The sequence below is a fragment of the Melozone crissalis genome, unplaced genomic scaffold (assembly GCF_028551555.1).
Source record: "Melozone crissalis strain CALT ecotype California unplaced genomic scaffold, PUWL_Pcris_2 ptg000068l_1, whole genome shotgun sequence".
In the NCBI taxonomy this organism is placed as follows: Eukaryota; Metazoa; Chordata; class Aves; order Passeriformes; family Passerellidae; genus Melozone; species Melozone crissalis.
In genome coordinates, this window is record NW_026535846.1 from 11,767,552 (window position 1) to 11,789,235 (window position 21,684).

The 21,684-nt window shown below is 42.4% G+C and overlaps 3 protein-coding genes across 4 annotated transcripts in view; 2 read left to right on the forward strand and 1 right to left on the reverse strand.

Annotated features, from left to right (window-relative positions):
* The window catches only part of COL4A6 (collagen type IV alpha 6 chain), a 69,675-nt gene extending 68,686 nt beyond the window's left edge, over positions 1 to 989 (forward strand). The window contains exon 43 of the mRNA XM_054289548.1: positions 249 to 989. Coding sequence (XP_054145523.1) covers positions 249 to 509 — 261 coding nt within the window. The 3' untranslated portion in view covers positions 510 to 989. The remainder of the gene's footprint in view (positions 1 to 248) is intronic.
* Positions 990 to 4,155: 3,166 nt separating this feature from the next.
* On the reverse strand, positions 4,156 to 14,596 carry ATG4A (autophagy related 4A cysteine peptidase). The gene is made up of 13 exons (XM_054289682.1): positions 14,552 to 14,596; positions 13,059 to 13,169; positions 11,838 to 11,909; positions 11,216 to 11,314; positions 9,927 to 10,028; positions 9,374 to 9,446; positions 8,443 to 8,522; positions 7,296 to 7,483; positions 7,115 to 7,193; positions 6,100 to 6,245; positions 5,461 to 5,517; positions 4,542 to 4,653; positions 4,156 to 4,238 (listed from the first exon to the last, which is right to left on the reverse strand). Exons 1-13 carry the CDS (start codon positions 14,559 to 14,561, stop codon positions 4,174 to 4,176), a joined length of 1,194 nt encoding a protein of 397 aa, XP_054145657.1. The 5' UTR covers positions 14,562 to 14,596; the 3' UTR covers positions 4,156 to 4,173.
* Positions 14,597 to 14,817: 221 nt separating this feature from the next.
* Positions 14,818 to 17,739, forward strand: PSMD10 (proteasome 26S subunit, non-ATPase 10). Of its 2 annotated transcripts, none has more exons than XM_054289680.1 (5): positions 14,818 to 14,948; positions 15,037 to 15,135; positions 16,059 to 16,205; positions 16,313 to 16,479; positions 17,490 to 17,739. In XM_054289680.1, exons 1-5 carry the CDS (start codon positions 14,835 to 14,837, stop codon positions 17,641 to 17,643), a joined length of 681 nt encoding a protein of 226 aa, XP_054145655.1. In that variant the 5' UTR covers positions 14,818 to 14,834; the 3' UTR covers positions 17,644 to 17,739. The 2 variants fall into 2 exon arrangements, with proteins under 2 accessions (XP_054145655.1, XP_054145656.1); XM_054289681.1 differs by lacking the exon at positions 17,490 to 17,739 and adding an exon at positions 17,214 to 17,476.
* The last annotated feature ends 3,945 nt before the right edge of the window (positions 17,740 to 21,684 follow it).

Sequence of the window (21,684 nt, forward strand, 5' to 3'; positions counted from 1 at the left end):
AGCTTATTAGTGTAAGATTGTTAGAAAAACATGATGCCAGCATCATTGTTTCCAAATTTTCCCATCTTTCAAGTGAAAAGCTGGTTTTCCATTATTCCAGGCCTGCATATTCAGCCTAAGTATGCTCCTTTGCTCTTTACCTTCTAGCCCTGACTCAAGAGACAGATACACATAGCCAGGGTATAATTTGATTGCCCGTGTACCTCTTTCTGTTCCTTGGAGCTCACTGAATTCCATCTTTATTTCAGCACACTGCAGCAGGGGCAGAGGGCGGAGGCCAGTCCCTGGTCTCACCTGGTTCCTGCCTGGAGGATTTCCGAGCCACTCCTTTCATCGAGTGCAACGGTGCTCGGGGCACGTGCCACTACTTTGCCAACAAGTACAGCTTCTGGCTGACCACGGTGGAGCAGGAGCAGCAGTTTGTCAGCGCTCCCCCCTCAGAGACTCTCAAGGCGGGGCAGCTTCGGACTCGCGTCAGCCGCTGCCAGGTGTGCATGAAGAACTTGTAACAGAATTGCAGTTATGGGAACAGTCTTTGTTACCCCTCGTTAGACATTGCTGCCTGGAGAAGGGTAAATTCACAAACCTGTTTTGTGTGTGTTTGATGGGTGAATCAAGACAGCCAGAACTCTACAGAAATCAAGTTTCAAGTCCAGGAATTTGTGCGCAGAGGAGGGAAAGACCAGTGTTCTGAAGCCATTTTTTAATGGAACATGGTGCTATGTTTTTACTTTGATGTTTTTTTCCCCTCTTTTATGGCTACCTCAGAAAGTCTCAGTGAGTTCCTTACTCAGACTGAAGAGCAGCTGACACCTTGTACCACTCCTCTGTCCAAGGCACATCCAGTCATCACCCAGAGACACTTTGCCAAAGCTAGGCTGAATTAGTGCCTTTGCACACAGTATTTGGTCTAGTGTAAAGGAGTGGAGACTCATTCTCCTGTGAAACACAGAACCAGCTAAAATTTATCAGGATATGCTGGGCGACTTGGAAACACTATGCACTATTGGTTGATAATGGATTTTCTTAGAAAAATTGAAAAATGAATTATTTGCTTTGCTTATTACACAGATGGAACATTCTTTCCTCCAGTGAGAGGTAACCAGTTCTAATCCAGCCTGCTATCCACAGCCTACCTTAATGCAATTTTTCATGTGAAGATAAATCCAAAACACTCTACCATTTTTCATTGCTTTCTGTTGAAATATATTCCAGGTCTGTTGGCTTCAAGGTCTGTGCTTATCTCCTTGCAGCCTCTGATATACAGCCATACTTTATTAGCCAACATTTATTACTATGAACATAAATTTCCTTTCTGAGGCAGCTTTGGCACACTTATTTTCAAGCTTATTATTTAAGCTGTGTGTGTTTGAAAAGTAGAACCTTCACTAGATGGCATGCAAGCTTATGCAGATACAGGAGTAAGCAGCTATGGGATGTACGTTTTTTACTCCTGCAGTCACCATGTGTTGTATCCTGCTTCCTCTGGGCTTTATTGCTGTAAGTTTAAAAAATTGTATCTCTACTGTCTGCACTGTTAACTTTCCTTCAGGGCGTAATTAAAGAGAAGTGCCACTAATTGGATTTTCCTTGTATATTTTAGGGGAAAGCCATGACAAAGGTATGGTTGTACCTATAATGAATTCATTCAGTAGGACTAAAGTTATTACCTTTAACCTCTCTGGAGTGAAGGGTGTGAAATCCTTGTCTATTGACATCCCAGGACATTTCAAAGGAGTGCCTTGCAAATACATTGTCACCTTGGCTTAAAAATCTTTAGGATAAAGTTATTCAGAAAATTCTTATTAATGCATGACTAAGACATTATTTTAAGCAGATAATAATCAGTAAAGATGAAAGTATTACTTGCATAACACATTATCATCTTCACAGATGGAGGTCAGAGCTCTCCAAGTCCTGGAGTTAAACCACACTAGAGATGAACAGGGAAGTTGAGGAACAATGTTGTCTTTCACTTATTCCTAATTGTGAAAGATCAGCAACTGCTCTGGATGTATTTTGCAAGTATCTTTAAGGCATTTTAACACTCCTGAGCAGCAGTCCTTTCCTCCACTCTAGTTCCCAGCTGTCCTGGCACAGAGCATGTGGGATTTACATCCTGGGTTATGCACATGCACTTGTGTGCACAGAGCAAAGCTCAAGACTTCTGAAAAATAACACAGATAACTGACAAAGTACAAGGAAATTTTCATCCACTGGCTTCCCATGGTGCTACAAAGAGTCTGGTTGGTCAGGTCTTTTATCTGCGGGGACTTGGCTTTATTTTTGGACATGACACATGCAAACACAATTAATTTATTCCCCAGGATCAGAGCTTTATGCATTTTTAGCAGCACTGCCTTTAGAGAGCTGCTTCTCTCAAAGTAACCAGCAGCTCCACTCCTGTCTCTGTCCAAGCTTCCATCCAGTTCCACCTGGCAGGTGCAGGGAGCAGGAATTCCAGTCACCTGCTCTGCCATCAGCCCCATTTCCATCCATCTGTTCACCCCCACCCAGAATCCTTCAAGAGCTCTGCAAGGCTCAGGCTTCTCTCTGAAGAGGCTGAGGGTGGCTTGGGGAATGAGCACCTGGTACTCCACTGAGGGTCTTTTAATTATTTTTAGCAGGTACTGCTCGAGACTGAGCATTTCAGAGCAAGGGCTCATTTTAATTTTTTGTCTGTGGGGAGGAGAGGGCTGCAACTGATGTCATAAGCACAGTAACTTCATGTATTAATGAAAAAGAAGTACTTTGTTTAAAAAAACCCCACAAAACCTGTGCAGCTACTCCATGGAGAGGGGAAGAAAATGGTATTTTTTCTATATGTATAGTTTCCAAACCATGGCTAATAAACATTGAAGGCAAACAAGATGAACTGTGCCCAGGTCATGACTATTTTCTTGGAAATCACACTGGCCCTGACCCAGAAGTGCAAGTGAGAGGAGACAGCATTCAGGATTTCTCTACATGGTCGTTTATTACTGAAGATGAAAATGTGTGACTCACGTGCATTACACTATGGTGACAAAGTGATCAGAATGGGGACTGTGATAGTAAAAAGGAACTGTAGAATGAATTAAAAGATCTTTGCCTTTATTCTGAGCTGGTTTTCTCAGAGCTGCTACAGAGATACTCTTTCTAAAAAGAAACAAAACTGCACCGGCTCTGCTGATGAAACTGGAGAATTAAGGCACTTTTACCAAAACAGATTTCAAAAGGCAACAAGTCAAAACCCAACAATTAAGTAATTTGCATATGCCTATATATTAAGTTTTAAGATAACCTGGGTTATATTTAGTTCACACAAACAAATTAACAAAATATAGCAGCATACAACCTATGAAAAGCTTAAGAAATTTATTAGATGCACAGATAAAGTGCAGTAACAGAGATACTTGTGTAAATCTTTTTTAAAATAAATAAAGTACAGTTAAACCACCTTTGACTCTCTTTAGCTCTGGAAGAAAAGTCAGCCTAAGTTTTAATGATTGAACTTTAAGGTCAAGGTGAAATATATCAACTATAACAGTGGTTGTGATCTGTATCAACTCTTTGAGGCTCCTGTTCCTCTTGAGGTCTCCCAGAAACAGGAAGGCTATTGCAAAATGGATACGTTAGACATAGTTCCTTTCACAGAAACATTCTTGTCATAAAGTGTGGTTGCTCAAATACATGTTAAAATATTTAACAAGGAAACAATTTTCTCCTGATCCAGTTGATCTTTTAAACAAGACAATGCATTTTTTCTATGATGCAGCCCACAGGAAGGAACAGAAGTAGACATCCTCCTCAACTGAAGACTCTTGCTTTAAGAACTAAACTATTGCATTATATGAGAGCAAGAAATACCCATTTTGTGTTATCCTTTTCTCCAAACATACAGCCCACTGACAGACTTATTTTTGCCTTAATCTCAGAGGTCCATTTGTCTTCCAGAAAGACATACATTAAAAAGAGGTTCCCTTTCAGGGTCTTATAATAAAATCTTTCAGTGCCTTTCCATCTGGGGAAGCTCTTTGACAGAAGGAACTGTCCCTGTAGGAGTTTTGGATGATACCAGATGTTTGTGCTCTGTTATCCATGATTTCAGGCACTTTTGGGCTAACATGGCTGTGTAATTTATGTCAATGCAATAATATTAGCAATATGTCAGAAGAGTCACCACAGTTTCCTTCATACACTCAAGATTTCAAATTCTTCTTCCAATTCAAATAGCTTGTCAGTAGATTCAATAAGTTCTGAAAAATAAATTAAACAATTTAGAATGTGAAGACGTGCCTGATTTTGTTTACTAAAAAAACCCTCAAACCTCCCCCCCCCATCCTTCTGAAATGCTGCCTTTGAAATATTTTCAAAGATTTAAAAATATCTTGTGCTAACACATGTAAACTGGACACGGCCTGTTTGGATAACTGATACTCTGTAAGAGCAAGGCATTCAATCATGCAGTGATTGCCTGATCCTCAGGAAAGCCCAGTTATTCCACCTGTGGTGGTTCTGTGCTGGCTGAGGAGCCTCACTCTGCTTTCAGGGTACCACACCTGCTCCTGTGGTTGTCACTTCTGGCTTGCTTGGAGGTATGAAAGGAGGCCAGTGGGGTGGGTGCTTCTGCACCAGCTCAAACATCCGCAGGCTCTGCTGCTTTAGAATCTCCTGAGGACAGAATACGAACCAAAAACCATTTTTAGTATTGTGTATCTATCAAAGAACAAAGGCTGTAAATTCCTGTTAGGTCAGGTACCTGCCATCATGAATCACAGCTTCACACATTTCTAGTATTGTCCTACTTGAAAACACACCTGGAAGAGGGATCTCTTAAACTCCTACAAGTTACCAGTGCATTATAACGAGCTTTTATACATCTATAGTTTTGATTACACGGAGCAAACACATACCAAGAACATACTTCTGCCTTTTAAGTTACTTGCTTGGACCTCTCTGTTTTCTGTTAATCAATGGGAACAAAAAACAGATCTATCTACTCAAAAAAATCCAAGAGATTTTGGAAGATAGGTTTTGATCAGGAGAAACAAGTTATTGAAGCAAAATTTCACTGCTATCAGATGAGCTCCAGCATATCCTCTACTTCAGTTATTTGCAAACTGTTTCCTGTAGCCTTTTTCTAAATAAATGCTTTTGGTTGGTGGTACTTTATATTCACATTCCTGTTGCTTAATATTCCAGCTGCTTGCTGTTTGTCAGTAAATGACTTAGGTATGAGCCACTAACACAGTACTGCTAACAGAAGACAAACTCAGAAGGGGTGGATGCACTTCTTCTCCCAGTGCCAGGGCTCAGGGTTACAAAATGCTGAACAAGCTCCATCAGCAGTGTCATCTCCCCCTGATCATTAGTGCCACCTTCACTGGGGATCATTTGATTTGCAGGCCAGGAATTTCCATCAACCAAAAAAAGAACAGTATCCATGATTTCATACAGATGAAAAGATAGTAGTATTACCTTTTGTACAAGACTACACCAGTTATCAAAATCACATTCTTCTTTGCAAAAGAAGCCCTAAGGAGAGAATACACAGAGTAATATTAAATACAGTATGTCAGTGAGCAAAGATACTGTGGTATCTATGTATGGGTTATATCTCAAGTGACAATCACCCATAACCCAACCAAAGGAAACTAGCACGAGATCAGACTGAATTTCTTCAACTACCACAGTATTTTTGTGGTCTATACTGGATTACTTCTACAAGTAATTCCACTTGAAGATTTGTAGATTAAATAAAACAAGTTCAGGTGAGTATCTTCTTGATGGCAACCAATGCACAGATGATAGTGATGGAATAAAATAAGGAAACATGATTCAGTTCCTTGCTTTGACTTTCAAACTACTTCTTGGAAAAGGTCTGTGTTGCCCAGGAAGGAAATTTAATTGGCTCCCCAGGATACAAACAGTTGGTTCCCTGCTTGAGCTAAAACTAATGTATCCTATGCAGTTCAAGTACTGTGTGTTGAATTTTAGATTGCACAGGAGTGCCCCGAGATCTTGACTGTGACCAAGGAAACATGTTGCTGCCCTTATCAATACACAGAGGTATTGCTCTGAACAAAGTACACACATTTATCATTTTCTAACACCTACTAAAGCTACTGAAGGGTCCAAATTCATGATCTTCATTCTGTGAGGGGCTTGCTGGCAGTGGAAGCTCTTGTCATCAACTGTGCCATTTTCTTCTGAATCTACAAAACTCTGAGTGGTGTGAGGGTCCAAGTAGATCAGCTCATTGCCTGGAGGGGTAAAATCCACACGGTGATAACAAGCAAGAAGCAGTAATAAACATTTATTCCATCCAGACTTGTAAAACATAAAGAGAACTGGAAAGCCAGGCACAACAGTATCCCACAGGGCATTTAGCATAATTTTCCACTGTTACCTTTTAGGGTAGATTTTTCAGATTTTTTTTCTACCTTTGTCACATACTTTCCTTTATCTACATGAAGTCCAGTACATTTTTTAAAAATCTCAACTGCAGTAATCCCTAACATTCCTCAGATCAAAGATACAGGATGACCACAAATCCAATCTGTAATCCCATTAGGCATTCACCCAGAAATTGAACAAGTAAGTCTGACTAAAACAGCTCAGGTTTTACAAAAGAAAGAACAAAATATCCAAGGAGCTACGGATCAAACCAGGGTAAAATATCAAAGGCTGAATCTAGGATCAACTGTTGCATTAATTAATAAAGACATGGAAGAAGGTGAAAGACATACTGCTTTGAGAAAAAATTGAAAAATGAGACAATAATTTAGGAAAGCCAGGAAGCAAAAGAATAAAACAAGACACTCTTCACTGGAAAGTATTAATGATTAGAAAAAATACAGTATTTAAGTAGCAGTGACATTTCACATTTTTTGAATGCTATCAACTTTCCTTAGTGTCTTGTTTTGCTTGTATCATTCCATATTTTTATATCAAGCTTTGCTGCTTCTTTTCTGTTCCTATAAGGATGGTCTCATACTATTCCTGAAGTGTCTGACGTATGTTTCTTCTTCTCCATTCTCATGCTTAAAATGCTTACTACAGCCCCTTCCCAAAGAAAATCCTTTCTCTTTCAGTCATACGGATATTTGGAGTAAGTTTCTTTCTTCCTTACCTAAAAATCCTATAAAATAATAGGCATTATTGGGTTTCCCTCCTAATGCTCCCAAAGACTGTGGCATCTTAAAGCATTCCTAGGAGTCCAAAGAGAGAGAAATTAAATTGATTTGTTTATTGATGTACAAGATACCTGCACTTTTTCACATAGACAAAGAAGTGACTGAAGAATGCCTTACTTTAAAGGCATCAATATACACTGGGTTGATGTGATTGATCCCCAGGCGCAGAGGGATAATGAGCAGGAGGGGCTTCCAGCCTGGGCACAATCCTGCTGTGTTCTTGTTTGGGCCAAGAGCACTCCTGTGCAAATGTGCACTGCTGTGGGCAACACTGCTGCTCTGGGCAGGGCACCAGCACATCTTCTCTGGGGGAATGAAAAGAGACATCAGTGAATGCACACAGCAACACAGAGCACGTCTTTCAATCATGAATTAAATTGCTTTTCCAGACAGAGCTCCTGTTTTAAGAAAAAAGGAGCAGGGCATGGAAATCCTGACTATTTAGTAGAAGTAATTCTGGCAGTCAGAGTATGTGCTGGCACATTAGTGAGACATGGGAAAAATGAGGGGATGAATGTTTAAGACTGAAGTTGCATTTACTACTCGCAGTATTAAAGCTGTCAAGCTTTGCCTGGGAGATGATACAGCAGGGAGGAAGCATTAGAAACTCTTCAGGGAACTCTTCCCTTCCAGTGATGTAGACATAAAATAAGCAGAAGTAGGGACTAAGGTAGAACCAGGCTGTGGCTAAATAGCACTTGTAAACCTTACAGTTTATAAGTTGAAAATGGGCCACACATTTCTGAAGGATCTGCCCTTCATTTCCCTTTTGCCTGACAAAAGCAAATTTCTGCCAAATTTCTATTACAAGCAATTCTCTGTATTTTTACATATTGCAACTTCATTCCATTGGTGGAGTAGGAGTTAAGGAAGAACAGACCAAACTCCACTTTCTCATCCACATGGTATGTGAGCTGGTCACCAAAAATCCTCACTGTTCTGTGCTAACTTTACTTTTGGAAACCCCAAACCTGAGTATCCATTTCCTTTATTCCTTTTCTTACCCTGGGAACACGTAGGGATAGTGCCAAGATTTTGCTCATACTTGGATACATTCAAATCAAAAACTGTCACCAAGAAATAATCACAGAATCATCAAATTATTAAGGCCAGGAAAGACCTTTAACGTTATCAAATCCAACCACTACCCTAATGCTCCCAGAGCATAATTGTCCAAACAATTAAATTTGCCATGAGCTTGAGCTTCCCTTTGGTATCTGCTGAGACACTAGAGCAGTCCTGCAGAAACTCCTGCTTCACTTACTGATGTCCTCGATGACCACAGTATTGTCCATAGATACATAAACTGCTAATGAATTCCATTCATCAAATAAAGCAAGCTTCCTAGAAAACACAGAGGCAATAATTAATAAAAGCTTATTAGGACCATGAGGATAGCTTTTGACTCAGGACAGTTAAATAGTTCTTGAGTAAAAAAGTTACTTATTTGGAAGAAAAAATTGTTGGTTTTTTTAAGTGTCCATGCAATAAAAAGAAAACTTTCAGTGTTTAACATATTTACAAAAAAATAATAATGAGTGGTTCCAGGAAAAGCACACACACTGTATCATGTGAAAGCTGTTTTGTCCTTTTGCCAAATGCAGGGATAGCAACAGCTCAACCACATCATCAGGTTTATTACTTTTTATTGCAATTAACAGATTCCACTGTGGGATTCTGCCCATGGTGCCTAACATCATGTAGAGAAGAAAAAAATTCCTATGCCAGTTTTTCCACATTATTCTGTGCTTAAGAAGTTCAGTGGAACTATTTCAGGTTGTTAAAAGCCAGAGCAGTTCAAGATTTTGGCACCCAAAATTTAGGAGGGTGGCATAATAGCACACAGGTTTCTGTCCACTTGGTGTGACATCCAGAACTCTGGGGAAGGGAGCTCTCAGGCTGCACAGGCAGTGCTGGGTGTCTAAAATAAGCCTGAAAAACTGGTATGTGAGTCAAGAAGAATTTGTAAGGGAAAGGAGCTGGAGGCCAGGACATCCTTGAGCTCCTTTTTCTCTCCAGAACATGTCTGTGCCAGGGCTGCAGCAAATGGCACCCAGGAGCCGCAGGATGGGATATTCCCTATCCCTCAAAGTCAGCTCTAGTGAGGCCTCCAGGCCAGGAGGAGTTCCCATGTTCTCCCCAGCAGCCTCAGGCAGCCCCAGGAGCACATCCCAGGAGCCCCTGCCATGACTTACTTCAGCACTTGAGCAACTGTGTTTGGTCCAAACCACTCCCCAATGGACTTCCCCTCTCCAACACCCATCTGTGCTGTTGTGGAAAGGGAAAACAAACCACAGAGAGGCTGGTCACAGTCTGTGTCACGCATGGCCTACCAATACCTTCACAAACACTCCAGAGCAAGCTGTATTTGGCAACAATTATTTTCTCAACCTATACTCTTTTCAACACTTAATGACTGCTAGTTCCCTTGGAAGTTGACAACTACAAATATGTCCTTACTTACAAATTACAGCAATAACTTCTATGACTGTCCATTTGAACACTATCAACTCTCCTACCCAAAACCTGCACACTCTATTCTAGAATACAGATTTATTTAGGTCTAAGTATAATATTTCTGAATTATTATACTTTGTACCCACTTGCATACATTTTTATTTATATGTAAAAATACACATTGTCTTCATAATCACCGTTTAAAAATGTTTCATTAACTTACTTCAAAAAAGAAAGTTTCAACAGCATAGGAATTTCAGCAGACAAAAGGAAGTTGATGTGTGCTCTTACCCATTTGGTGGATGGAATAACAGCAATCTTTTCTATCCAGAAAGCACCGTAAGATTCTATGATATTCTTCTGGTTGCTTTTTGTGTTTTTCCCATTGCCAATCTTTCAGGAAAAAAGTTATACAGATTAAAAAATAATATTTTCATTGTACTGATCAAATTTCTAAATGGCAGAAAGCCATACAATGAGATTTTAAGAGACAATCCATCTCTAATATTTACATTTTATTTAGAAGTCACACCTTGTCATTTATTACCAAGCTGCCCTTTATCTATTGTGTGAAAATTGGGAAACTAAAATAATAATGCCAACTGCAAGTATATCCCAAATGATCACTGCTGAGAATTGATAGCTATTGCTCTATGTGAGCTTCCAAGACTATATAAAACTACCTGTTCTGTTCAGACTTTATCAGATTTGCAAACATTTGTAGGATTTGTGTACTCATAAAGCAAAATCCAAACACAATGCTGGCCCTCTCCCACAGCAAAATCCAAACCACGGCTTTGCCACACCAGCTTCTGACATAAGGTAATTACCTCACATTTACTAACAGAGAAACACATACACAGGGCTGGTGCTCTTTAGATCCATACTGCAAGTTAAAGATTAGTTTTTCTCAGGTAATTATGTTTGTTTGCCAACTCTTTCAGTTAAATCTTTGCACTACCATTTTGTGTATTCAGTTATTAAAGTGGTAAATCCACACATTGTGCTGCCATAGAAACCATGACAAAAGAGCACAAGGATCACAGACCCAGCCACAGCAAGGTAAGTGACAGGAGAGTGTCACACAGAGCACACCTATGACACTCACCTGCGGCTCTGGGATATGGGGTGTCAGTACAGAATTACAGGCCCTGGTGGGGTCTGCTGTGGGGTCTGATGATGGCTGAGTGGTTTGTGAAGTACTTTTGTGTGGTGTCTATCACTGTCACTACAGACACCCTCACCCTGGGCTAGTATTTTGGTGGCTATGTAATGAAATGTAGCAAGTTTTCCCTTAGCTTCAACTTGGGTATTCCTCAAAAAGATTTATTTTATTTATTTATTTATTTTAAAAAATAACAACAGTGGGATTCCCTATCTGTCCTTCCTCTGTTTTTGTTTCTCTGCCTAAGACTGACATGATTTTGCCTCATCAGACAAAAATAGTTCACTAATAACTTTATCAGGGCATCAAAGAGAGTTTCATTAATAAATTTAGGTTTCACGCTTTTATGGAAAATGACAACAAAAATGAAACAGCCTCCAAATAACTCAAAAGTTGCCTCAGCAACAGTACTCACCTCTTCCTAAATGTCTGCAGATCAGTGCCTGGGCCAACATCATCTGCCCACACCTCAGCATGCATCCCCAGCCCGCGTCAGACGAGGGACCGGTGCCTCCTGCCAACAGAGGGGCTCAAATCAGCACGGGCTGTGCATGGAGCCAGCTCTGAGGGAACCCACAGAAAAACCTCTGAGAGCTGAGACCCACAGGCAAACCCCTAATAACTGAAACCCACAGAAAAACCTCTGAGAGCTGAGACCCACAGTCAAACCTCTGACAACTGAAATCCACAGTCAAACTCTAACAACTGAAACCCACAGTCAAACTCTGACAACTGAAACCCACAGTCAAGCCTGTGACAGCTGCCCCACAGCTGAGGGGGAGCCAGCCTGCCCCACTGAGCCAGCTCCTTTCTCCCACAGTGCTGCTGTCACTTCACTGCTTGCCCCACAAACATGAAGACCTGATTATGTACAGGTACAAGCAAACACTGATTTTAATGGCTTTAATCTTTTGTTTGCACACACAGTTAAATTATGATCAAAATGTTCTAGTAGTGTAAAAATGACTTTTCAGTCCCCAACATCATCACTAATCCTGCTAATCCATAACCAGGCTGCTGGAGTGCTGCATACTCACCAATAGGTGAAAACTTTCTTCTGTAAGTGAACCAGAGACGAGCACTTATATCCAACAATAATTTAGATTTGTCTGGAATAATTTTAAGATGAAATAAATTATTAAAACAGACTTAAAACTGAAAAATTCAAAGTATCCCTGTACAATTACTATATAGAGTGCATGGAAGGCTCCTATAGCTTTTACATACAAGACTCTTAGTACTTAAAACATTTTTTTAGCAATTCAAACACAGAGAGCTTTTGCAGACTGCTAATTAAAGTTAACTTATTATGGATGAAATAATTACTAGCCAATGAAATTTTACAAGGTGCTTGGAATGACTATGCCCAGCCTGAATAAAACAACTCTGGAGAACTGTCCTCAGGAAAGAACTGGTAAAGCAGGTTAAGAAGTTCTACGTGCAAATCAACATGGAACTATACATTACCTCCAAACCCAACAGAAAGTAATCTTAAGAAAAGGTTAATAATGTTAAATTGAATGAAACCTCTCTTTTTTCTGTTCGTTTAACCACATGCACTTACAGAATCCTCCAAAGGCTCTGAAGAATGCTTAAGAATCCTGTTTGCTGCATTTTCCCTTGGCTGTGGCTCAGACTGCCTGGCTTTTCCAAAGGATTCTCCAGCTGATCAAGGCTGCCTGCAGCACCCTGGGCTGTCCTGCACTGGTGGCCACTGCCTTTGCCATGTAACACAGGAGGATGGCCCTGTCTTCTCCCCAGGGAGCAAAACTCATTTCTGAAACCTTATTTTTATGTAAACACATTACTCTGCTCTAACTTTTAGGCCATGTACTTATTTTCACTAAAATGCAGTACGTGCCATAGACTAACTTATTGTTGTTATTTGAAATATCATTTCAGTTGCAAGTAACAGGCTGTGGACAGCATCCCTCATAGGAAAATGACATCAGTAATGCTGAACATTTCCCAAAAGTAATTTATATATTCATTTCTGAGGCCCTGTGTTGTGGAGACTCACATCTGACAGCCTCTGCTGTGAATGTGATCATATTGCATGGATTATAGTGGGAGCACACTGGCCTTGGTTCTGGTTTCTGGACAGGAGGAATTCCACTGCTTACACCTGGTGTCTCACTGATGGAGAGCCAACTTCCCTCATGAGACATTCAGGGAACACAAGGAAATCAGGAGCTGTTGCTGCATGTGAATCTATGAATATTCTACAGATGTTACAGATAATTTAATTCTACATATACCTGTGTTTAGGTGGTGTTGCCTTCCTAAAATCCACACTGGCTCATCAGTTTCTGGAAATTCTTCTAAGTAGTCTGACAAAAGAGTGATCTGGTTTTCATACCTAGACAAAACTGAACAGGAATAGACAAAATTCAAACTCCATTTTATCCCCTTGCTCCTTTATACCCAACCTGGAGCTCTCAAACTGAACTAGTTTGTAGTAAGTCTTTACAGCCTTTGGGGCTTCTGAGCAGTGCTGCCAGCTGCTTTTAATTTTCTCATTTAAAAGCTGTTCTGACTGAAAGAACCAATGCCTTGGTTTTTATTTAGATCCTTAGTGAGTGCAGGAATAACACCTTTATAAGCTATCTCACTGAAGCCAGTGACAGAAGTTCAGGGTGACTGCAGTGAGGATGAGATTTGATTCAAGATAATGAGGAAAGGGAAAAAAAAAAAGGCACCACAGCTTGATCTGGAACATAGAAAAAATACAAATCAGAGTGATTATGGCCTCATGCTTAATGGAAAGCATGTGAAAAGTGTTAGCAAGACTGGGCTTTACTTTCCCAACTGGAGATTTGAAACACTTCAGAAAAAAAACAGATGTATTAATGTTATTATTCAACACCATATCTATTTAGTGAAAAATAACAAATGATAATTATTACTACCAAAAGAAGACAGTCCAACTATTTTCTAGATCATTAAAATGGTGCTTTTTGGAAGAGTGCAAAAACCCTTCAAGTATAAAAATTAATGTAAAATCATACATACAAAGAAATAGTTCATTTAAAAATAATACACATTCCAGCGATCAGAAGGGAGCTGCACCACCGTCTGGCTGGAGCCCGGGGCCAGCAGCGCCGAGCCCCGACACGGAGCGTGCCCGCAGGCAGGGGTGAAACACCGCGCCAGGCTCCTCCAGGGCCGGCGGCTCAGCTAAACAGCTCCTCGCCCCGCGCTCTGCATTCCCCGGCAGAAAAGCCGCCGCTCACTGCACTTCCAGAGCAGATTACCTGGTTTTTACTCCAAAGACTTAAGACACTCTGGACCCCCGAAATCCAACCGGAGGCACCTGCCCCCCTTTCGCGGCCGCCTCTCCCGCCCCCGCTGCCGTCCGACACCCCGAGCACTGGCGAAGGCACCGCCGGGGTTTCTTTTCCCTTGCCGGGATCCCCTTCCCGGCGCTCCCCCACAGCGCTCCCCCCGAGCTGCGGCGCCTCACGGAGCGGGGCTGCCAGACCGAGCTCCGGCCCCCCGGCTGAGGCCGCTCCGCGCCCCGGCCGAGCCCCCTCACGCCCGAGCCCCCTCCCGAGCCCCCAGCCCCGGCCCCGGCAGAGGCCGCGGGAGCCCAAGCGCCAGGCGACCCCTCAGGGTGGATCGCACCGCGCCGGCCCCCGTCCCTCAGCCCGCGGGCATCTCCCGCCGCCGGGAGCCCCACTGGATCCCCGGAGCCCCGGCCTGGCCCCTCAGCGCCGCCCCGCCAGCCGTGCCCGCGCCCCGCGCCCCTCACCGGCCTCCATCCTCCCGCTGTCACCATCCTCCTCCCCTTCGCCCCGACACGGAGGCACAACACGGCCGCGCCGCGGGGCGCCCTGGGAGCTGCAGTCCCGCCGCCAGCCAGGAGCGCACGGCCCCCGCGTGCAAGGGACTACAAACCCCAGCAGCCCCCGCGGCCCGGGCGGTGAGAGGAGCAGGCGGGCAGGGGCGATTGGCTGGACTGGGCGCCGGCCCCCTCCTGATTGGCGGTTCGCGGGCTTGGCCCCGCCCCGCGGGTGGGCAGGCGCGGGGGCAGCATGGAGGGCGCGGTGTCGGACGTGGCCGTGTGTAACCTGGCGTTCGCGGGGCGCCTCGAGGAGCTGCGGGCGCTGCTGCTCCGCGACCGGGCCCAGGCCACGCGGGCCGACCAGGTCAGCCGGCTGCGGCCCCGAGCGGGCTGGGGGCGGCTCCTGCCGGCCGCTGCCCTTCCTTGCCCCGCTGACCGCTTCCCTCCCGCAGGATCACCGCACCGCGCTGCACTGGGCCTGCTCGGCGGGACACACGGACGTGGCGGAGCTCCTGCTCGGGCTCGGCGTGCCTGTCAACGACAAGGACGATGTGAGTCTGAGGGACCGCGGGGCGCTCCGGGTGTGCGGGTGCTGCCGGGCCCGCTGCTGTCACGGTTTCAGCCGCGGAGGGGCTCTGACAGCGGCCGGAGCCCTCCCGGAGCCGCTTGCGCCGCTCCCTCCTCGCCCTCGCCCCCTCCTGCCGCCGGCCGCGGCCCCCAGGCGGTGTCTGGCACTTGGGCAGGTCCCGGCTGCTCTGTGGGAAGTATTCCACGTTTGGAAATAGGCGTGAGGAGGAGATTTCAGACCTGCTTATTGTCCCGGAATTTTAAAAGAGCTGTATTTATGAGGGAAGTTGCAAAATCAGGGGTACTTGGGTGGTTCTTGGGGTTTTCACATTGCCTTTATCTCCGTGTGAGCTCTCAAATATGTTGTGCCAAATCATGAGGCAGCCTGAAGATCTCTCACACTGGGGAAGGCATAAATAAAGCAGGTGCAGGTTCAGTGGTTTCACAGTTGGAAAGGAGATGGCCTGCTCCTGTTCTAGAGGAAGAGTTTAAATATTTGTATCCGTTACAAAGCATCCTAAATGTCATCCATAAAGAAGTAAATGTCTCATCCGTTTAGAGAGTAGGACATAGGAAAAGTTGTTAACACTCTTTTCTACTACTGCTGTTCTTAAAAAGGCATTAGTGTAAATTCTGCAGGGACAAAGTGTTCTGCAAAGATACCATGCATTACTGCATAGCAGAAGTTATTTCTGTCATTTAACTGACAGCTTTTTCCAGGTACTGAATGCAGGGGTGTAAGAAGGCATGAGCCTTGCATCTAGTGAAAATCAGTAATATTTTAGCTTTACATTGGTAAGAATATGAGCAGTGTGAGTAGTTCAGGTTTGTCTGGGTTATACATTATCATATTTTTCTGCCTGAAACTCATGGTTTGAATAATGTGGATTTCTTCTTGCCTCTGTAGGCTGGTTGGACTCCCCTGCACATTGCTGCTTCAGCAGGCCGTGATGAAATTGTGAAAGCCCTCATTGCTAAGGGTGCTCATGTAAATGCTGTCAATCAGAATGGCTGCACACCCCTGCATTATGCAGCCTCCAAAAATAAGCAGGAGGTATGTTTACCTAAGCTACTGGAGCTGGTGGTGTTCTTGGAAGAAGGATTTAGGTGTGTTAAACCCACATCCTCCTCCCCTGCTCCTTTCTCTTTCAACATGCTCAGATTGCAATCATGCTTTTGGAGAATGGAGCAGATCCAGATGCAACAGATCATTTTGAATCCACCCCGTTACACAGAGCAGCAGCCAAAGGAAACCTAAAAATGGTACAGATCCTTGTGCAGCACAATGCAACTTTGGATATCCGGGACTCTGAAGGGAATACTCCTCTGTAAGTAATTTTTTATTTTTATTTTGCTTAATATAGAGTAATTTCTGTGAAATTCAACTCCATTACTTCAATGTCTTTTTCTTTCTTTAATTTTTTGTTGCTTCAAAATACACTCTTGCTTCACATCCCTGTGCAATTAAAAAGTATTTCAGAAAGTCATACGTAGTATTTTACCATAGTGGTCTGTGCATGCATACTTTACCTTGTGTTACTGCATCCACTTAAAGAGTGTAGAACACATTTTGTATTAATCTGAAATATATTGGTTGTTGCTGTGGGGTAGAAAGTGAGCTAATGGCATCAGAGTCAGAGGAAACTGGTCTTGCAGGCTGGTCTACTCTGTCTTGCAAAGCAAGAACTCATTTCAGAAGCTTTTCTTCACCTCTCTAAAGAAAATCAGCAATTGAAATACGATCAGCCCAATGCTTATTGTTACCTGAGAGATCAATTTGAATCTGTAAGGGTTACAGCTACTTTGAAGTTGGTGTCAAAACCACAGTGGAATCCAGATTTTGCTGTGAATAAAATCAAGCAGTAAGTTTTAGCTGTACATAAATCCCAGTATGGACTTGGAATGCGCACAGTTCTTCCTAGGACACTGTGCCAAATGGAGAAAAGTATTTGCTGCATTTGCAGTAACTCATTATTTTTTAGCACCAGACAATTTATTTCTCACCTTCAATTTAATAGAGATTGCCATTTTCCATTCTCATCATGGATTATGTTCTCTTTAGCTTTGCTGACTGCAGAGCCAAATCCTAACCCAAAGAACTGTCTTAACATTGCAAGGAGAGCAGCAGGAGGAATGTTCTTGAGTTGCTTAATGACAGCAGAGGGACTGGACAGCAAGCTTTGGAATCTGTCTAGGTAGTTGGCTGCTTGTGGATTTGTTGTTCTCAGATGTATCTCCCCCCCAACATTGACACTGTCATTTTGACAAGGTGTAATTGTTGCTCTGTACAAGCTTGGACAGTTTAACAGTGGCTGTGGGTTTCTTGTTCTCACTGCAGCCATTTAGCCTGCGATGAAGAGAGAGTGGAGGAGGCAAAGCTGCTGGTGTCCCATGGTGCAAGTATTCACATTGAGAATAAAGAAGAGCTGACCCCTCTGAAAGTGGCCAAGGGTGGCCTGGGAGCCATCCTTAAAAGAATGGTGGAAGGCTAGAGGGGGCTTCACTTGAGTCTGTCTCCTGTTGCACTTCTGCTTAGGATTGCAAACTTCATATTTTGATAGTTCACCTGGGATGTCATGTATGGTATCAGCATGTTTTTATTGAGGCTGTCTTTCAAGTGCAGTGCCAAAACAACTCTTTGTACTTCCTGTTAATTAAATTGTTCACTGACTTTAAAGTATTTTTCAATATCTTGCAGTTTTCTTTCAGTTTACAGTGTGATGTGTATAAATGTGGTATTCCTTCTACTTCAGATCCCAGTTTAGAATTATTTCTTTCAAGAAACAGGACCAAAAATGTTTTCGCCGTTTAAATCCAAATTTGTTTTCTTCTAGAATCTTTGTTTTTTCTCTTAGCTTTTGTGATTTGTGTGTGGGGTTTTGTCTGTGTTTTGTGGGTACTGATTGTCTTTCTCCAGATGATTCTAAGCTACACTGTATTTCTCTTTGTGGAATGCAGTTTGCTTAGTTACTTAGATAATTGTATCCATTTTTGCTACTCTTGGTGTATTAAGTTTAAAGCTTTTCTGTTGTTACTGGTTGTTATCCTGTTTTTCTCTGAGGCTTTAATACATGTATTTGATGAAGTGCACTGGACTGCTTGCAGAATGCAGGCACAGTTTCAGGGTTACCTCTGCAAATACACTGTTTTATAATGGATGGCTCTGGATAGTCCTCTGGGACGTACTTCAACTTTAATTTTTTTCTTCTTGTTCCTTTTGAAGGTTTCTTTTTCTGTTCTCTTTGACTCCCATATGCAGCACTGACACTTGCAGTTTACCATCTTATTTTATAACAGAAGCCTGGTTTAAGCTTTATTTACTCATAGCAAATCCTGATATTAAGTTATTACAAGGCAGAGCTAACAAAGTAGAGCCTGAAAAGTGACCTCCTGTCCTGATGTTGTTAAGATAATTTTTGACACTGGTGGATAGAGTTCCACTTGAACAAAGAGTGAAATTCTGTGAAATAAAGAACTTTCCTAAACAACAGTCTTTTGTATTATAAAACTTTATTAAACTGACATGTAAGAAAACCAGTATTTTCTAAATAGCTTGTGTGTTTGGGATGTGAGCAACAAGATGAAACCCTGCCATCCGTTACACAGAATGGAAATGCAACATGTTTGCTCTTCAGCCTCAAGGAAAGGGTGAAATGCAAGCTGGCGGTTTCTACAGTTTGACTTGTAGGGATTAAGGTAATGCACTTTATTTTGATAAGCAAGACAGAAACTTACAACCATACAAATACCTTCACCAAGGACTTTAAATGCATCTTAGAACACAAAATGCAGGTTAAATTTCATTGAGGGGACTCATTAAGAGCAGGAGGGATAACTTGTGTAGTAAACTCTGCCCATGCAGACCTTAATTGAAGGAGGAACCTGGCTGAGTAAATGTTTCTTATATATTGCACAGGCATGGCTGAAAATTTAATTGGAGGGCAGCTGAAGCTAAGAGTTCTGTGTTCATTCTTGGTGTTTGCATAGCAAAACCCCTGCTCTGTAGCTTTTTGTAAATCTGCTTCCTTAGGAGATGGTAGCTTGAATGTTGGCTTAGTTTCTGATGCCCATATAAATGATCCCTACTCCCTATGGCAAGATAAATGGGCCATGCAGCACAGACTGTTGGAGTATCTAAAGCTTATTCTGAAAAATGTTTGTGCATCCTGCATAGCTCTGCAGGGTGTTAGAGCTGCACACCGTGGATCAGTACCTAATTGGACCTGTGCTTTGCCAAGAGTATCAGTGAGGAGCTGGGAATGGTGCCCCATCCTTCTTAATAAATTTCAGATAAACACCAAAATGAGAACAAACGTCTGACAGAAGGCTTACAGAAAACACCACACTATGGTAAGAAACTCCAAATACATGTTATTTTCCAATACATGTTATTTTCCTTATCTCTTTACTCCCAGCAGCCTGTTTTGAGTCTTATTTTGCCTTTTTGTTACCATCTATTACTCACTGGTGGTTGGAAGTATGAGAGGAGTCATTAGTCAAGAATGTGGTGAATTGTTCCTTTCTTTTATATAAAAACTTAAACACAACTTGAGCAATTTCTACTTTTTGAACAAATATAAAAGCTGTGGTGTTCTAGGAAGGCTGTACTATCTACAGAAGTTAGTGACAACTTCACCAGCATAAGCTCCTATCTTACTGTAGCAAGTTAGGTAAGGAATACCAGCAGATAAATGTGGGAAGTGAGATGGAGGAAAGATTAAAAGAAATATGACCACATGATAGAGTCCCCTCTTGAATCCCAATAGTGCTGTGCAGAGGTGTGGAAGCTGGAAAGGTGTAGCAGTAAGAACAATGTGACAAGAACATACATGCAGGAAATGGCTTTAGAAGAGCTAAAGCAGCTATAGCAGTGACAAGAAGCCATTAATCTTTTCCTATGAAGGGCAAGAATAAAAGAATGCTTAGGAATGTCACATAAAGTATTTTAAATTATTGCTGTCAGCCAAGCCTTTGGACCAATAATTGACTTGAATTATATCATCAGGAAACACCTTCAGTAAGAAATAGCACCCAAAGAGCAGCAGGTGGTACTGACTGTTCCTTTGCTGCTTCTGAGTGTGTTTAATGTCATCATCCTGCAGGTTTGCACAAATTGGCTGTCAATATCAGATATTTTCAGTAAGCTGCTTAACCTGGGTGGCAGGATGTGAGGGAGGAATTTGGCCTGGCACAGAGTCAATAAGAGCTGCCTGGTTAAGGAGATTTCTGTATAGATCCCAATTTGAGATTTACCCTGGATATTCTGGGGAGAGAGGAGTCTGAGGATCCACTGCTACAACGTGGCAATATTGGTATTAGCAAGGGTGTGACCCTCACAGACTGGCACAAACAGTTTTTGGCTGAAATAGTGTTAGAAGAATACCATTAATTCTATTTTAGTCTGGAATGAAGCTAACACTTTGATGGGATGCACCTATCAAACAAAAATATTTGGAAGTCAGAAAACTGAGGAAAGAGCAATGAATACAATTATGCTTGAAGATCCAAAATAAATATTAACTAGGATCTCATGCCTTACATCCTTAAATATTGCCACTATTTTTTTTCCTTTTATATATATTTTTTAAAGTCACTATTTTGAAAAACATACTTAGAGCTGTAGGAACTGAAGCTGAAAATTTTAGCCCAGAAATCTTAAAGATAAATGTTGCATATAACTAATGCTTATAGTCTAGGAACAGTCACCAAAGGATTTATGAATATTAGATCCTATGAAAGACTTAAGTGCCAAAAAACTTGAGATCCCTGAGCCAGATATGTTTTGCTGCAGTGCATGAGACTGAAAGCAGTGTCTGCCTGTATCAGCAAGGCTGTGGGTCTGCATTTGCCTGAGCAAATGGTCCTTGAGCTTTTCTGGAAGGGTTATCTTTGCCTTTATGAAAAACTGAGTTTGTGTAACCTTAGAAATGAGGCCCAGGGAGAAGGATTGTCTGGTGACCCAGATGTGTATGGTTTAATTCCCTTTTCTTCTTCCAAGGGGGCACTCATGGCTCAACTGCTGCTCTCAGTGTCATTGCTGGTGTGCTGTGCACCACTTACCTCCCTCTTGATGCTTTCACGTGCAGAAGATAGATTGGTACACTGGGATAAGAGAACAGAAGAAAAGTAGCCTGAGTATATTGCTTAGTGGGTAGGACTAGCCTGGAAAGAGATTTGCATCATCTCAGACAGAGGAAGCAATCAAGATTCGTGTGCTGTATAGAAGGCAGTGTCACTTCTAAGTTTTGAAAGCAGCTCTATCTGTGTGTCATGAGGAATGTGCTGCTGAGTACCCAAATGCCAGTTCCATTAAACTGAAAATCAGAATTGCTGAAACAGACAGCTCTGGAACACTGGCACCCTTGGGAGCTTTAGACCAAGGAGGTCACTGTTGACAGAATGTTTTCCATGTCAGGCAGCAACGGGGTAAAATTTTCCAGGGTTTTTTTTTTTTAGCTTAGGTGGAATTCAGACACGCAAGATTACCTTGACTCAGGTCTTAACATCTGTTAAGATGTTGACAGATGTTTCAG

Coding starts and splice junctions, on each gene's coding strand:
- ATG4A (XM_054289682.1), bottom strand. Junction 9,447..9,926: donor TTATTCCATCCACCAAATGG/GTAAGAGCACAC, acceptor TTTCCACAACAG/CACAGATGGGTGTTGGAGAG. Junction 6,246..7,114: donor TTATTTTATAGGATTTTTAG/GTAAGGAAGAAA, acceptor TTACCCCTCCAG/GCAATGAGCTGATCTACTTG.
- PSMD10 (XM_054289680.1), top strand. CDS start 14,835: ATGGAGGGCGCGGTGTCGGACGTGGCCGTGTGTAACCTGGCGTTCGCG. Junction 14,949..15,036: donor AGGCCACGCGGGCCGACCAG/GTCAGCCGGCTG, acceptor TCCCTCCCGCAG/GATCACCGCACCGCGCTGCA. Junction 15,136..16,058: donor CTGTCAACGACAAGGACGAT/GTGAGTCTGAGG, acceptor TTGCCTCTGTAG/GCTGGTTGGACTCCCCTGCA.